The sequence below is a fragment of the Peromyscus eremicus genome, chromosome 2, assembly GCF_949786415.1.
Source record: "Peromyscus eremicus chromosome 2, PerEre_H2_v1, whole genome shotgun sequence".
Classification (NCBI taxonomy): Eukaryota; Metazoa; Chordata; class Mammalia; order Rodentia; family Cricetidae; genus Peromyscus; species Peromyscus eremicus.
Genome location: NC_081417.1, coordinates 65,440,953 through 65,459,095, shown reverse-complemented (window position 1 = coordinate 65,459,095; position 18,143 = coordinate 65,440,953). Strand labels below are relative to the sequence as shown.

The 18,143-nt window shown below is 38.4% G+C and overlaps 1 protein-coding gene across 2 annotated transcripts in view; it reads right to left on the bottom strand.

The window, feature by feature from the left end:
- The window catches only part of Dcaf10 (DDB1 and CUL4 associated factor 10), a 39,907-nt gene that overhangs the window by 7,316 nt on the left and 14,448 nt on the right, over nucleotides 1-18,143 (bottom strand). The window contains exon 3 of one of the 2 annotated variants that reach the window (XM_059254280.1): nucleotides 13,546-13,743. The exons of the other annotated variant lie outside the window; for it this stretch is intronic. Coding sequence (XP_059110263.1) covers nucleotides 13,546-13,743 — 198 coding nt within the window. The remainder of the gene's footprint in view (nucleotides 1-13,545; nucleotides 13,744-18,143) is intronic. 2 annotated transcript variants of the gene reach the window in all.

The window sequence follows — 18,143 nt, the reverse complement described above, 5'->3', positions numbered from 1 at the left end:
GGGATTAAAGGTGTGCGCCACCACCGCCCGGCTGGCAATATTTTCTATATTGCCCTCTTTACAGAAATAGAAACTTCTGGTAAAATGATGCACTGCCCATTAGGAGGGGTGGGGAGTAGAGTTTTAAGTTCTTAAATATTTTTCTTTAGCTACCCCTTTGAGTACAGGACACCTAGAGTTGCCAATTCCTGTGGTTTTTGAGGATTCTGGGTAAACTAACTAAAAATTTTAACTTTTCCCTCTGCAATTTAGGATTTAGTTTTCTTTTTCAAAATTAATTTTATTTGTGTGTGTGCGCGTGCGTGTGTGTGTGTGTGTGTGTGTGTGTGTGTGTGTGTGTGTGTGTGTGTGCGTGCGTGCGCGTGTGACATGTGCAGGTGCCTGGGGAGGCCAGAAGACGGTGCTGGATTCCCTTGAAGGTATAGTTCCAGGTGGCTTGAAGCTGTAGTTACCGGCAGCTGTGAGTCACTGGCCATGGTGCTGGCCACAGGACACGGATCCTCTGAAGTAGGTACTTAAACTCTGAACCATCTCTCCAGCCCTAGGATTCAGCTTTCTTGGAATTCTTGAGTGAAACTGCCTAACCTGCAGTTGCTAAGTCAGCGGCCATTCATCCACCTGCCTCCCAGCCTCTAAACTCCTGCTGTCTGGTCTCTTCTGTTTCCTCATATTGAGTGCCCCACCCGCTCTGGTTTTTGAGACAGGGTCTCACTAAGTAGCCTTGACTAATCTGGAACTTATTATGTAGACCAAATTGGAAATGAACTTGCTGAGATTCTACTGCTTCTGGGATTATTGTAGTTTTTGAGTCTCTTATCCAATTTAGGTCTAACAATTAACATAATGGCCATCCATTTTCTGTGAAATTATATACTGTAGCTACATGTGGAGATGCACCTGTAGTTCTGGCACTCTGGAGGCTAAGGCAAGAAGACCTTGAATTAGAGACTAGCTTGGTCTACATAGTAAGTTCCAGGCCAGTCTTAGTAACTCAGGAAACCCCATCTCAAGATATATATAACAATCTGGGTGTGGGGTGGCATATGCTTATAATCACAGCTCTTGGAAGGATAAGGCTGGAGGATCAGGAGTTCACGGTCATCCTCAGTTACCTTATAAGTTGGAGGCCACTGTAAATTGTAAGAGATCCTGTCTCAAAAACAAAACCCCAACCACCAATCAAACAAACCAATTAAAAATTATGTGTGTGTGTGTGTGTGTGTGTGTGTGTATATATATATATATATATATAGTTGTGAACACATATTTAAGTCTATATATGAAACACACACACACTTTATTTCAAAAGTACTGGTATATATGTCTATATACTAACTCTGGCAGGAAGACAGCAAGCTCAAGGATAAATTGGGCTACAAAGTGAGATTTGTCTCAAAATAAAAACAAATACAAAAACAAAAAAGAAAACGTTTTTAACTATTTGCAAGGATACACTCACAAGAAAATGGAAGCATGATTGATTTGTACATTATCTTAGACCTAGTAATCTTTAGTTGGTTTTGTTTGTTTGTTTTGTTTTTCTCCAATATAGGGTTTCTCTGTGTAGCCCTGGCTGTCCTGGAACTGGCTCTATAAGCCAGGCTGGCCTTGAACTCAGAGATCCGCCTGTCTCTGCCTCCCAAGTGCTGGGATTAAAGGCGTGTGCCACCACTGCCTGGTCTTTAGTTATTTTTAATTGAGTAAAACATGGTGTATAAAATTGTATATAAAAATTGTATATACTTATGGTATACAACATGATTCTTCTTTTTTTGTGGTGCTAGGGAACAAACCCCGGGCTTACACATACTAAACCTGTGCTCTACTACTAAGCTACATTCCCAGCTCATAACATGTTTGGAAATGTCTACACTGTTAAGCTAATAATTAACTTACGTATTACTTTATATACTTTCAGGAATTTTTTGTTTTGTTTTGAGACAAGGTCTCTCTACATAGCCCTGGTTGTTCTGGAACTCACTATGTAGACTAGGCTGGCTTTGAACTCACAGAGTTATTCCTGCCTTTGCCTCTCAAGTGCCACGATTAAAGGCATGTGCCCCTAAGGCCCTCTCTCAGGGATTTTCAAGTATTATACACTGTTATTAACCAGGGCTACTATATTATATAATCTACACCTCCTGAATTTGTTCTCCCTAGTTGAGATTTTGTCTGCTGACCAACCTCTCCCCTCCGCACCAGTTTTTAGCTCCTTAGGTAATGTACCACCGTTCCAGTCACTGTTTCTCCAAGTCTACTTTTCTAATCTGCCATTCCATGTCTGGCTGACTTCACTTAAGATGTGTCCACTAGGTTCATCTATGTTGCTGAAAAAGATTTCCTTATTTTAAGGGGCTGAATAATATTCTGTGTGTATGTATCACATTTTAAAATCCACTCATCTGTTGGATGCTGTACAGTGAGTGAGTGAGTACAGAACCTTAGCAGCCGACTTAAGTGCCTTTAGATGTGTGCCTAGTAGAGACTGCTGGGTCATTATGGGAATTTTCGGTCTTTTTTAGGAATTCCATACTTTTCCATAATTTATATCTAATAATTTTGGTTAATAATGCTGATTATTTCTCTAAAGACTTTCTCGGATTTTTCTGTATAACTAAGGGGTTGGAGAGCTATGGCTATGGAACAAACCTGGTCCACTGGCTGTTTTTATACAGTGTGCACGAACACAGCCATATCAATTCACGTATTGTCCCTGTGTGGCTGCTTAGAAAACATACTACCAAAAGCTAAAATATTTATTACTTGGTCTGTCACAGGAAGTTTGTCAATCCCCGAGAGTCACACAATCCACGAATAATATTAAATTCCAATCCATATACACACATGATGATTTTTCTTTGACTGCACCGGTCCACTCACGACACCGACTAACAGTAGTAATGGTGGGCATGCTCTCTCTCCTGATTTTACAGAGAAACTTCTGGAGGTGCACCATTAAAAACTGTCCCGAGGTACTGAGATGGCAGAGGGCTTGTCTAGCATGCACAAAGCCTGTGTTTGATCCAACAGCACAGAGGCTGACTATGGAGCACACACCTGTAATCTCAGAACTCAGGTGGAGGTAGGATAAGAAAGATGTTCAAGGTCATCTTTGGCTACAGAGTTTCAGGCCAGCCTGAGCTAGAAAACTTGTCTCAAAAAAAAAAAAAAAAAAAAAGTACTGTGAATTTCTACTTCTGTTTTTTTTTCTTAAGGATTTTTTTATGTGCACTTGTGTTTTGCCTGCATGGATGTCTGTGTGAAGATGCCAGGTCATCTGGAACTAGAGTTACAGACAGTTTGTGAGCTGCCATGTGGGTGTTGGGAGTTGAACCCAGGTCCTTTGGAAGGGTAGCCAGTGCTCTCAACCGCTAAGCCATCTCTCCAGCCCCTCTACTTCTGGAATAATTAACACACCATAAAATCTGCTCATTTTAAATGACTGTTAGTAAATTTAGAATTGCGCAATCAATACAATATAGCTTTACAACATTTTCAGCATCTTAATAGTCTTCCTGACCATCATTAGCAATCATTCCTTGTTCAATGCCCAGACCTAGGCAACCACTAATCTAATTTTCTTTCTGATTTTATTTTTTTATTTTTTTGAGACAGTTTTTTCCCTGTATAACAGTCCTAGCTGTCCTGGGACTCCCTTTGTAGCCCAGGCTGGCCTCGAACTCACAGAGATCCACTTGCTTCTGCCTCCCAAGTGCTAGGATCAAAGGTGTGCGCCACCACCGCCCGGCCACTAATCTAATTTTCATCGCCATTATTTGTCTGGTTTATATACATAGTCTTACAATAAGTGATTTTTTTTTTTAAATTCTACTTCCTTTTTACTAATAATATTTCGGGGTTTATCCCTACTGTAACACACATCACTATTTGGTTCTTTTTCATTACTAAATGGAATTTTTAAAAATTAGATATGCTACTTTTTCGTTTGTTTTTTTTTGAGGCAGGGTCTCTCTACATAGACCTTGCTGTCCTCAACTCACTATAGATCAGGTTGGCCACTATCTCCACCACCATACCCAGCTGATACACTACCTTGTGTTAATCTATCACTTGAGAGATAACAGATTGGCTCCATTTTTGGAGGCAATTATGAAGAATACTACTGTAAACATTCATGTACAAGCATGGGTGTACACATATATGTTCATTTTCTTGAGTAGACACAACTGGGAGAGAATTGCTGGGTCATCGGCTAACTATAATTTAATATCTCAATAAGCTGGCAAACTGAGCCAGGCATGGTAATGCACACCTTTAATCCCAGAGCTCTGAAGGCAGAGACAGGCAGATCTCTATGAGTTAGAGGCCAGCCTGTTCTACATAGTAAGTTCCAGGACAGCCAGGAACATGTAGAAACACCCTGTCTCAAAACAAACAAACAACAAAAGGAAGCTGGTAAGCTGTAATTCCACTAATGAGAATTCTAATAATGAGGTTTTCAGTATTGAGCTCCTGTTCTCCACATTCTTGCCATTGTTATTAATAATATTGAGTCTTTCAAATCAAACCCAAGGCATCATGAATAGGCAAGCATTCTCCTGCTGATCCCAAATCTTATACTTTTGTTAAATTTATTCCTAAATTATCTTATTTCTGATACCATTGTGAGAAGGAAATTTTTTAAATTCACTTTTGGATTGCTTTTCTACTCATATATAAAAATACAATTGGATTTTGTGTATTAATCTTATGTATCTGCTCATAAGTTGGAATACAGTTGGGTTCTGTATATTAATCTTGTGTATCTGCTCATAAATAGATATATTACTGGGTTTTGTATATTAATCTTGTGTATTTGCTCACAGGTAGAAATACAATTGGGTTTTGTATATTAACCCATATCTGCTCAGATATAAAAATGCAACTGAGTTTTGGATATTAATCTTATACCTTGTGGACTTGCTGAAATTAGCTCTAGGGGTTTTGTGGACCCATCAGATTTTCTACATAGTATGCAGATCTTTTGCAACTGACGACTGATTTATTTCTCTGCAGTCTGGATACATTTTATTTTTCCTGTCTGATTGCACCTCCACAGCAATGCTGTTCCTTCAGTACAATTTGGACAAAGTGGTGCTAGCTCTGTCCTCAATCTTATGCGGCTTTGAGGCTTTCAACATTAAGTATTCATGACTTAAGTCAGGTTTTTCATGGGTGTTATGTTGAGGAAGTTCCTTTCAATACTAATTGTATCACAAAAAGTTGTTAGCCTTGTTTAAATTCAACTTGGTTTTGGTATTTTTGATTAATATATTCTAGGATTTAATTTCTTTTCTTTCTTTCTTTCTTTCTTTCTTTCTTTCTTTCTTTCTTTTTTTTTTTTTTTTTTTTTTGGTTTTTCGAGACAGGGTTTCTCTGTGTAGCTTTGCACCTTTCCTGGAACTCACTGTAGAGACCAGGGTGGCCTTGAACTCACAGAGATCCGCCTGCCTCTGCCTCCCGAGTGCTGGGATTAAAGGCGTGCGCCACCACCGCCCGGCTTTAATTTCTTTTTATTTATAATATTTTTATCATCATTCATATTACAGACTAGATTTTCTTTTTTCCTTCTAACAGTATCTTTGTTATATTTAGCTACCAAGTCATACTATAATAGCTTTACACATGAGTTACAAATCCACTTTTTTAGAACTTGACCAGTTTAATTAGAATATTATTTACAATATTTAGTAGACTTCACCTATAAAACCATCTGTGCTTTTTTATTAGTAATTAGGTTTTAATTAATTTAAAATTTTAGTAGATATGTTTTAAGATTTCTTTTTAAAATTATGAATATACATACTATGTCCTGTGTGGTATATTCATGTGAGTGCAGGTGCCCATGCAAACCAGAGGAGATTGGCATTGGATCCCCTGAAGCTGCAGTTGCATGCCATTGTAAGCTGCCCATTGTAGGTGCTGGAAGTCAAACTGTGTCCTTTGAAAGAGTAAGAGTTCTTAACCGCTGAGCTATCTCTCCAGGCCCCAATTTTTGTCATTTTGTAATGGTCAAAGCAAAAATAATGTCCAGTACTGTATAAACACTGGGTAGTTAGAATAAATGTGAGTGGAACGGGGTCTTTGAATGGGATTACTGTATAAGGAGACTTCATGAGATGAAGAGTGGGTACCAGTGGGTACCAGAAGGTACAGGGTATGACTTAAGAGCACGAATATTTATTAATTAGTATGGCAGAAATTCACTATGTGTGTATACTGGGGATCAAACCTAGACACTAGTGCAGCTATGTATCTGAGGCCCCAGCAAGTTCTATCCTCTAACAACAGCCTCTGCTGAACCAGGGAATGTTGGTTAAATACCTGACTTGGGAAGAAGTCGGTCCTCACTGGACAGTTTTACTGAAGTGCTGTTTTTGTTTGTTTTGATTTTATTTGATTTGTTTGAGACAGGGTCTCACTATGTAGCCCAGGCAGGCCCGAAACACTCTACAATCCTCCTGCCTCAATCTTCCAAATGCTAGGACTATATGAATATGTACCATTATACCTAGTTTCTAATGCATATGGAATGAGGTGTCTAGTTCATCAAAGCTTTAAAGTATATTGTTATTAAAGTGTTGCTGATTTTCTAACTTTTAAATGATTTTATTATTTAATGTGCATGTTATGTGTGGGTATGTGTGCACATGTGGAGGACTTTCAGAAGTGGGTTCTCTCTCTCCACTATGTGGGCCTGAGGGCAGGGGGACTGACTCAGGTTGTAAGGTTTGGTGGGAAGAGGCTTTATCTACTGAGCCATTTCACTGACCACAGTTTTGCCGTTTTGAGACAGGGTCCTATTGTGTACTCCAACCTGGCCCTGAACCTATGATATGATCCTCTTGCTTCAGGCTCAGTGTTGGGATAACAGGTGTATGTCACCACATCTAGCTCATATTCCTTTTTTCATTGCTAGTATTGTTTAATTTTGTCTTCTCTTTCAATGAATCTTATCCCCTCCATTTGATTTAGCTTTTTCAAAGAACAGACTTTTTAAAAAAAATCTTATAGTATTTTCTTTTTTCTTGTTTTTTTCCCCCGAGACAGACTCTCACTTTGTAGCTCTAGTTGTCCTGGAACTCATAAAAATCCACCTGCCTCTGCCTCTCAAATGCTGAGATTAAAAGTGTGCACTATTGTGCCTGGCTGCATTTTCATTTTCATCTATTTCTTTTTAAATGTGCATTGGTGTTTTGCCTGCATGTATGTCTGTGTGAGAGTGTCAGATTCCCTTGAGCTAGAGTTAAGACAGTTGTGAGCTGTCATTGTGGGTGCTGGGAATTGAACCTGGGTCCTCTAGAAGAGCAGCTAGTGCTCTTAATCACTGAGACATCTCTCCAGCCCTGTATTTTCATTTTCAATACTGATTTTATACCTCTATTTTTTATTATTTCCATACATCTTTTATTGAATTTACCCCCCTTTTCCTCAATTTCTTTGAATAAGTTCATCAACTTTCAGTCCTCTAATTTCACTACACCTGGGACTTTCTCTCTCTTTCTCCCTCTCAGAAGGAATCTCACCATATGTAGCCCAGGCTAGCAACAATCTCATCCTCATGCCTCAAGCTCTCAAATGCTAGAATTACAGTGTGAACTACAATGCTAAGCTAAATGTAGGTACTTCTAATAACTGTGTTAATAAAATTGTACTGAGTTCAGAGAAAATGGTTTGAGTGACAGCATTTCTTTGATAACTACTGTGTAGTTTAATACAAGTTTGTTTTTTTTAATCTATTGGTTCTAGGTCTGTCTGAAGAGATACATGTTGGGGAATATTATTTTAAGGTGTGTTACTTTTGTTTGTGTTGCATTTGTTTAACTCTGTGAAACTGTGTTACTGTGCCTGTCTAAAACACCTGATGGTCTAATTAAGAACTGAACGGCCAATAGTGAGGCAGGAGAGAAAAACAGGTGGGTCTGGCAGGCAGAGAGGATATATAGAAGGGGAAATCTAGGAGGAAGAAGTAGCCAGAGAAGTAGGAGGACATCAAGGGCCAGCCACCCAGCTACACAGCAAGCTACAGAATAAGAGTTACAGAAGTAAGAGAGTGGGAAAAGCCCAGAGGCAAAGGTAGATGGCATAAATTAATGAAAGCTGGCAAGAAACAAGCCAAACCAAGGCTAGACATTTATAATTAAGAATAAGCCTCCATGTGTGATTTATTTGGGAGCTGAGTAGTGGCCCCCCAAAAGAGATAAAGAAAAAACAAACAACATTTTGGCATACTAATATGGCACTTGAATATCCCCAGGGCCCGAGAAAGCTGAAAAAAAAAAAAAAAAAAAGGATATGGTTCCTTTAAGAATTTCGGCCAGAGCCGGGTGATGGTGGTGCACGCCTTTAATCCCAGCACTCGGGAGGCAGAGCCAGGCGGATCTCTGTGAGTTCAAGGCCAGCCTGGGCTACCAAGTGAGTTCCAGGAAAAGGCGCAAAGCTGCACAGAGAAACCCTGTCTTGAAAAACCAAAAAAAAAAAAAAAGAATTTCGGCCAGACAGCTTCTTCAGGTCAATGAGCCTTTGAACAGCCAGTACATTAAGTAGGAACAAAAAAACTAAGTAAAAATGCCTCCTATAGTGCAAGCATCAGCATTCTAGAGCACTAGGAAGGATGAACACGGTTTTTGGTCACACACCTCCGACTGGGCTATGAGCTTTAGGCCTGGCTTTCACTAGTCCAGAAGTGGGCAGAGCTAGCCAAGAACCGCTCACAGAGGATCCAGGTGTAGGTTAGCAGTTTAAAAGTTTGCTTGTGCAGTCAAAAAAGACTAGAGATATGGAGTAATAGAGGTCCAGATTGGAAACAAACAAACAAACAAACAAAAAAACCTACCTTTAAATAGGTTACAGTGTGTTTAACAAAGTGCGTAGGCTTAAGAAAGAAAGAAAAGGGGTATGGGCAGCCGTAGAAAGAAATAAATAGTTTTAAAATAAAGTCTTTAAAGACAGAGTAAAAGTAATAATAATAATAATAATAATAATAATAATAAACCATGTAGAGATGGGAAATACACATGGAATCTGGATCCTGTAGGTTACTGTGCTGATTTTGAATTTTTTGAATGGTAATGAGCGAAAGATAGCTGCTGGCAGACACGGGCTTGTGAGCAGGACTGCAAAATTGAAGCAACCAAGATACGTTATGGCTATCTTAACTTTAAAAAAGTAAAAAAAAAAATTGTCAAATGGAAATCAAAAATGCTTTGGAGTTTTGTTCCCACAGGCAATGAGAGGCTGTGGATTCCTTCAGGAATGAGATGTATCAGGTGTGATCAGGAGTGAGACCTCCTGAATCTTGACAGGTGATATCTATCGACAGATTATATCTGGTCTTCCCAAGGATTTGGTCATTATCTCAAATTTTTCTCTCTGGGTTTCTAAAGATGCTTCATCCACAGACAGCAAGAAGCAGTCTAGAGAAAATGATACCCACATTCCCAAGAGGTACGGGGAGTGTGAGTGGTTTTAGTTATTTGGTGGGTTATAGATGTTTGTTATCATTTAGGGGAATATAGAATATTGATACAAATTTAAAGTTATTTTTGTTACATTGTATATATGTTTCTACTCTTGTTTAAAGGATTTTTGTATATTGATAAAAATTTAAAGTTATTTTTGTTACAACATATTGTATGTATGTTTCTATTTTTTTCTGAGATATTGTGTCTATGCAGTTCATTTGGAAATGTAGGATGAAGTTATGGTTTTTGAAAACTATTATTATAAACTATATAGGATTATCAGGAAACATAGGTTAGTGATTAGTCATTTATAACAAAATTATAGATATATTAGGTATGCTTTCTAGATCATATAGAGATATATTTGAGATAGACAGATGGCCTTCAAACCTTTCAAAGACCTACAGAATATGGCATTTAAAATGTTTTGTTAACTTGGGGCTTTTCATGACAATGAGGTACATCTGCTCCTGGTAGCACAGTTTACCTCAGAGATGATGGGCATTGAAGGAACTCCCTATGGAGTTTGCTTTCACTGTGGCAAGGTCAGCCACTGGGCAAAGAAACTGTTCTTGCCTTTGACTGCTAACAATGTGCCATATAGACTGGACGTGCAGGGCACACAGGAAAAAGACTATTGAACTTTGCCAAAACAAGGCAGGACAGTCCTTGAAATTTCCTGCTCTACTGCCAGATAGTCTGGGCCTATAGGCTGAAGATGGATGCCCCAATATTGCATAGGAACTTTGGGTGACTGTCCAGGTAGCCAAATGTCTCTGTTGTTAGGTAATATTATAGCCTTCTGGGTCTTTGATGGAGTTGTGAAGACTAGATAGTTATAGTTGCAGTTTTCCTTAGTTATGATAGAAAGTAAGTTAGGTGTAAAACTTTGGATTCATGAAGATAGATAATGCATTATTCTCTTTGAATATGTCAACTACAAATGGACAGAACATTGTAAATGTAATTTCTACTTGATATTTGTTTTTCTTGTATGTAGTCTTACTATGTTAAAGTTAAAACCTTTATTTTTATTAGACAAAAAGGGGGAAATGTTGGGGAATATTACTTTAAGGTGTGTTACTTTTGTTTATGATGCATTTGTTTAACTCTGTGAAGCTGTGTTATTGTGCCTAAAACACTTGATGGTCTAATAAAGAGCTGAACAGCCAATAGTGAGGCAGAGGAAAGGAATAGGCGGGGCTGGCAGGCAGAGAGAATAAATAGAAGGAAAAATCTGGGAGGAAGAAGGAAGAAGTAGCCAGAGAAGGAGGAGAACTCCAGGAGCCAGTCACCCAGCTACACAGCAAGCCAAGGAGTAAGAGTAAGATTTACAGAAGTAAGAGAGTGGGAAAAGCCCAGAGGCAAAAGGTAGATGGGATAATTTAAGGAAAGCTGGCAAGAAACAAGTCAAGCTAAGGCCGGATATTAATAATTAAGAATAAGCCTCCAAAGCCGAGCAGTGGTGGAGCACACCTTTAATCCCAGTACTCAGGAGGCAGAGGCAGGTAGATCTCTGTGAGTTTGAGGCCAGCCTGGGCTACAGAGTAAGTTCCAGGAAAAGCACAAAGCTATATAGAGAAACCTGTCTTGAAAAAGCAAAAAAAAAAAAAAAAAAGAGAATAAGCCTCCATGTGTAATTTATTTGGGAGCTGGGTGGCAGGCCTCCCAAAAGAGTAAAAAAGCCAACAACAGATATATTTACTGTTTGGGGGAGCAGAATTCTAAAAAACGTATATGTCATGTTTACTAATATTTAAATTTTCTAAAGCCTTACTCAATTTTTAAGTCCTTTTTAAAAAGCATGGTGGGTATGTGTGAAGGGGAGTGTATCATGGCATGTGTATGGAGGTCAGAGGTCCGTTCCTCCTTCTACATTTATGTGGGTTGTGGGGATGGAACTTGGGTCCCCAGACGTGATAAGCCATCTCCCTGGCCTTTTTAAAAAGGTCTATCTTATCTATTAGAAAAATGAGGAAATGGACCCGATATTTTCTATTGATTTTTTTTTTCCTTGTAATTCTGTCAAGTTTTGCTTCTAATAAGTTTTATTTTTAGGTAATACTCTAGTAAAACCAGTCTTTTAATATAGGACCTTTTTATTGGTTATAATACTTCTTGCCTTAAATACTATTTTGTCTGCTATTAATGCAGCCACAACTGTTTTCTTCTGATGAATACTTACCAGTTTTCTTCCCTGTTCTGTTTTCTGGTTTTGTTATATTTTATGTAGCTCATCTAGAGAACACACAGTTTGATATTACTGTTTAACCTACCACTATATTTTAATTGGCTACTTTAGTAGTAGGGATTGAACCTAGGGCTTCACACATGCTACGCAGGTACTCTGCCTTTGAGCACTGGCCCTTTTATTACATTATTTTGAGACAAGGTCTTACTAAATTGCCTAGTTTTGCCTTGAGCTTACAGCGTTTTTGCCTTAACATTCCCAGTAGCTGGGATTACAGATCCAGCTTGTTTTTGTTTTCTGAGACAAAATGTTACTATGTACCCCAGACTGGCCTTCAATTCTTCCTGCTTCAGATTCCCAAGCACTTGGATCACAGAAATGTGCCATCAGTGTGGCCTGTTTGCTTTTTAAATGGCCCTATCCACCCACTTTTATGCTTCTATTCGACTGACTGTTTTATTAGGTTTTCACTCTTCTTCTAATTTGGAAATTATTACTTATATTTCTACTCAAATTTTCTTCCTAAATTAACCCCACACACTTTTACATCTGCATTTTAAAAGGTGTGTTTGTATTTGTTGAAAAACAGTAACTCTGTCCTTCACTCAAACAATTGGGCGTATCTAGAATTTTTTTTTTACTAAGAATTTCTCCTTTTTAACATAACATCTGAAGACTCTAATATGTCAACTATATTAACAATTCACCACACCACTCTTAGTGACAAGCACAACTACAAGCACCACCACCAAAGTTTCACCCCTGCAACCACTTTTTCTGTAAGCAAACATGTTCTTGCAACGCTCCATGGCTGAGGTCACTGTATACACTGTGCTGTGCACTACAGGACGCTGAGGAACTGTGGTCCCTGCCAAGCAGGTGCCAGCAGGTATCCTTTTTCTTCCACAGACAATCCAAACTCACAGACAACCCAAACAATACCATGTGTTATTTCTAAACACCACTTCTAGATCAGAATCATTCCAAATGAAAACTGCTTTTTTAATGCAGAAAATAAAATTTAAAAACTATAAAATAAATATGTTTAGAATCAAAGGACGAAAGAATGAAGAATATTTTTGTTTCACATAGGAAATAAAAATATTTTCCCTTCTATTTAGGAAATTCATTTTATAAACCATTTTCTTCATTAGAGACATGCCTTGGTCTCATGTAACTTCCTCCATTTTCTTCTCTAGTTTTGCAGTGGTGGGCCCGTGCAGGCTAGAAAAGATCTCCCTCTGCCAATGAACTATACATATAGACTCTTAGTTCTAAAATCTTTATACATGACTAAATGTAATCAAAGAAGGAACCATGGTTTGGTGTTTTCAGTTTTCTCCTCCTCCTCCTCCTCTTTTTTTCTTTTAGACTGGGTCTCTCTACATTGTCCTGGCTGTCCTAGAACTTTCTATGTAGACCAGGCTGGCCTCAAACTCACAGAAATCCACCTGCCTCTGCCTCCTGAGTACTGGGATTAAAGGCATGTGCCACCACACCTGCTCCTCCCACCCCATGCCCTCCAGATAGGAGCATCTCATGTAGCTCAGGCTGGCCTCCAAGTTGCTATGTAATCAAGTATGACCTTGAACTTTTCATCTGTGACTACCTCTGGAGTGCTGGGATAACATGCTTACATCACCATGTCTGGTTTTATGCGGTGATGAGGAAGGAGCAAACACCAGGTTTCATGCATGCTAAGTAAGCACTCAATCAGCTGAGCCATGTCCCCAGCCTAGGAATCACTTTCCCTTGTTTTTCTCCCCCAGCAAAGCTTAACTTTTTGACACCCCACTCCCCAACTCTAGATCAGAACACTGAACTTGTTCACCATCTTTTAAAGAGAAAAAAAGTTTTACAGTATCACATTCCTAACTCCTATTTACAAACCTGTTAGTGTCCCAAATAATGACATTTCCATCAAATCCTGATGTTACTAAGAGTCTTGTATTAGTATCATATTCGATGTTCTTCACCCAGCTAGTGTGACCATGTAAAGTGCATACTTTGGTGTTCAATTTTCTCAGATCCCACAGTGCTATTGTAGTATCATCAGAGCAGGTAGCAAATAGCCGGTTATCAAGAAATCTACAAAAGCAGAAAAGAAAAACTGGTTCATTTAATCTCTACTTTAGAAAATATGACTTTAGAAACAATCTCTAATTACCAATGGGAACCAAAGGACTGCAACCTCCCTGCAGAACCCCAGCGATTCTGACACAATAGACAGTGACCTTTGTCCACACAGCCAGACTGCTACTAGAGATGTACTATAACTGGCCCATGTCACTGTTGATTTTATTTGAAACTAGAAATTGTGAATAGGTGTTTGGAGCACAGCTGGTAGAAAGAAAGGAAAGAACTCCAGAATCTGCCCAGGAAATGAAAAAAGAAAATTTAATAGAAAACAGATTTTAAAGACTTGACCGCTCAAGGGGACACTGTATTAGACAAACGATTCTAATAATAGAGATTTGCTACAAGTAATGTCTCTTCCTACTGACAACAAGTTTACATACAAACATTGTGACTCAAAGTGCCACCATTTAAATCTATTAACGCAAAAGCATTCCCCAAATAATCTCCCATGGCAACATTTTATTAGTCAAGACTGTAAGATGGACTTAGGCTATAATGCAGGCTTTTTATAATTTTTACTAATTTCCCAACCCTTAGTAACAACATACAAACACTTGTAACTGACCACTCACTTTTGTTTATGTCTAATTTAATAGTAGTATGGTATCTTTAGCAAATATTGTTACATATGACTTCATAATCTCCGGTAGAACAAATGAATTCTGGAGCTTCTTCCAACATAAAATTATATATAATTCTGTCTAACAATGTCACGACCTTACTGCAATTTATCATGGTTTGATTTGTCTCTTTCTTGTTTATAAGTCTCTAGTCTATTCTCAGGCTATCTCCCATCCAAGTACTAAGCAGGCTTAGCTTCTGCTCAGAAGCTCTGCACGTGAACTTGCCTAGCACACTGGGGACGGTATGGCCATACACTTATCACGGCTTTAATTCTAGGCCCACCTTCCTCCTCTTCCTTAATTTTGTTTTCTTGTTAATACTTAGCTGTCATCTCCTCCAGGAAGCCAGCCGCTTTTTTTTTTTTTTTTTAATTAAATTCAGCCTTCTTTATCTAGTCTAGGGCAGTTTACAAATATGCTAAAGTTCCCCAAGCACTCTGTAATTTTTTGGGGTGCATGTATGGTGTATTTGTATGTGCACACGTATGTGTAGGTTCACTTACGGAGTCAGAGGCTGTCTTGCTCTGTTCTTCACTTTATTTTTTGAGGGAGGGCCTCTTGACTGAAGCTCGCTACTTCTGCTAGAATGGAGTTACACATGAGTGCACTGAGCCCAGCCTTTTGGTGGATGCTGGCGAGCTGAACCGAGATTCCTATGCATGCACTTTATCTACTGAGCTATTTTCCCACCCCAGCACTCTACACTTCTAGATAGGGTTTCTCTGGGTAGCCCAGGCTGGCCTGTGCACTTCTATCATAATATTAAACACTGTCACTGTAGTATAAAGAGTCACTTTACAAAGCTATAAACTCCTTGAAGATGGGAAAGTACCTACCACATGATTAGAGCTGCAGTGCCAAGCGCATGTGCTCCTTTTTAAAATTTACTTAGAGACACGGTGTCATATAGCCCAGGTTAGCCTCAAACAACACTGAATTTAGGATTGTCTCACTACAGGAGTGGGCCACCATGCCCAGTTTATGTGGTGCTGAAGATCAAACCTAGGGCTTGATGCATAAAAGCAAGCACTTTGCCAACTAACCTACATCTCTAGTTCTATCTGTAAATGTTTATTAAATGAATGAATTAAAGAAGTTCATTACCCAGAAGATAAAAACGCATTGTTACATAAAATTATTATGCGAAATAAGCAAAATAAAGGGACGGGTTAGGAAAGGGTACAATGAGAACTGACTGAAAAGGAATAGGAACTCCCAGAGGTAAGACACATACAGGTATGTAAAAGATTGCTATATGTGGTTCAGGAGACAAATGGGGAACTTACTGACCTACTCCAGTGATTCCTAATGGCTGTTCTTCTCATCTCCCTCCATCCTGCCTCCTCTTAACAGGATCTCATTATGTAGTCCTGGTTGACCTGAAATTCACTATGCAGGCAGGCTGGCCTTAAACTCACAGAGATCCTCCTGACTCTTCCTCCCAAGTGCCGGGATTAAAGGAATGTACCACCACTCTGGGCCACATTAGGAGTTTTAAGGAAGAGAGTGAGATGATTTCATAGGAATTTTAAGATCATTGATATGACCAGGGCCCCAAACTTTTGGGTTTTTATTTTAAAAGTTAAGAAAGATGGAGGAAATAAGCTTTTCAGTATTTGTTAATAAGATAACTAAAAAGTAATAGTTGCATAAAGAATATTTTAATCTCCAAAATGTAGAATGAATCTTGGAGTAAAAGCTAATTAATTTTGAATTGAATTTAATGAAAAATTCAGTACTTTGACTTTAGTTCATTCATTTTCCCCCAAGTATTAACTGATAAATTTTTTATATTGGTAAAGGGTATAAATCATACAGTAGTAAGAGTAGTGTGTAGATGAAGACATCATCTATGGCAATTTTTATCCCAAAATATGTAGAAAGGATTAGATAAGCCCTTGGATATGTGGCCCATTCCTCTCCAGTTAAAACTTAGAATAGCCTAGAAAGCTGTAACTGTTAGGCTGGGATGTAGTTCAGTTGGTAGAGTGCCTGCCTAGTATACATGAAGCCCTGGGTTTGCAATTCCAGCATGTACTTGGGAGGCAGAAGCAGGAAAATTATAAGTTCAAAGTCATATGTGCCTATACAGTGAGTTCAAGGCCAGCCAGGGTTACGTGAGACACTGTCTTAGAGAAAGAAAAAAGTTATGAGGTGTTTCTAACTCTACATTCTTTGACAAGCAGGAGCTTGCCCAAACCCTGAAATCCATCGGAATCAGACCCTCTCAACTGTACCCACACAACTCTAAGTTGGCATCAAGGCTCTGGGTGGGCCTCTGTCTGAAGAAGCTAAGCTTTCTATTTGAGGGAAACTGGAACAGGATAAAAGGAACTGAAAGTGAATTCTTTTAGTACCTACATCTCATTGTCCAAGTCAAAATATTGTTGAGTATTTTAAAAAATTTAACTAAAAAATTATGAAAAGAAACTTTTTAAAAAATTTAACTACATGCAAATTCTTAAACTGGATTAAATTCTGGAGGTCTTTTTGTTTTGTTTTGGGTATAATCTCTGCAATGAAATTAAAATAGATTATATCTTCCCTTCATATTTGAGTTTTGTACTATAATGATGATCACTTTTCCATAAATCCTCAGATTTTATCAGCTGTCCCAAGAGCCAGTGAGATAGATATTCACGAAATTCTAGGTGTTCTTGTGCCATTATTTCTATCATTTTGTTTTTTCTGGTATGTTCTCTATCAGATCTGCTATTGCTAATGATTTTATATGTATCTTGACCACTTCTCCAGTATCACTTTCAGGGTTTTGTGGAATTACATATGCATAAAATATATTTCCTCTCAACTGGCAAACACTGTATTTGTCTTATATTGTATAAAATATACAAAATAGCCCAAGACCAACAAAGACTCTGGATTAGTAAGTAGGTGCTACATTGATTTTCTGTCACATCACTGAGTGAATATTCTTAGTTTTACTTTGGGGCTTTCTCTTACAACCTCATAATTACAGGAATCTGGATTGTTATATGGACTCTTACATCTAAATATAAAGTTCTCAGGAATAAGAAGCCTATAAAATGTATTTAAATCATAAACATTTTTCTTCTTAAAACATGAACAGAAAATATTCAACTATCATTATTGTTATTTTACAAGATTAACAATCCACAAAAATAAAAAATAAACTAGAAGACATTACCAAGAATTGCAAAATAACTACCCAGAATGAAACCAGAAAATGTACGTATGCCCACCGTTACAGTGAGGGAACCATGTACGATTCTATTTCTACTACTTCCTGTATATGAAGCCTTGGAAACATCTCTTTATAAGAGTCATGATTTCCTATGCCTTAAAACAAGCATGGCATCTATCTCACATGAAGACACAATAAACATCAAACTACCTGAGGCAGAAGGACAAGTTCAAGACCAGCCAGGCCAGCCTGGCCTGTACACAGCAAGACAAATGTAAGAATTTTTTATTAACCTGTACATGTGTGTACATGTGCGTACACTCACTCTTTGGTGCACATGCGAAGGTCAGAGACAACTTTGTGGAGTTGCTTCTCCTCCTACCATGTGGGGCCCAGGGATTAAACTCAGATTGTCAGGTTTGGAAGCAAGGCGCCTGTTGTCCCCCAAGCACCCACATTTTAAAAAATCTTGAGCAATATAGCATATTAAAAGTGTTTTACTGGTTTGACACACAGTAAAGACTCAAGAAATGGAAGTTAGTATTATTAAGTAGTGCACACTT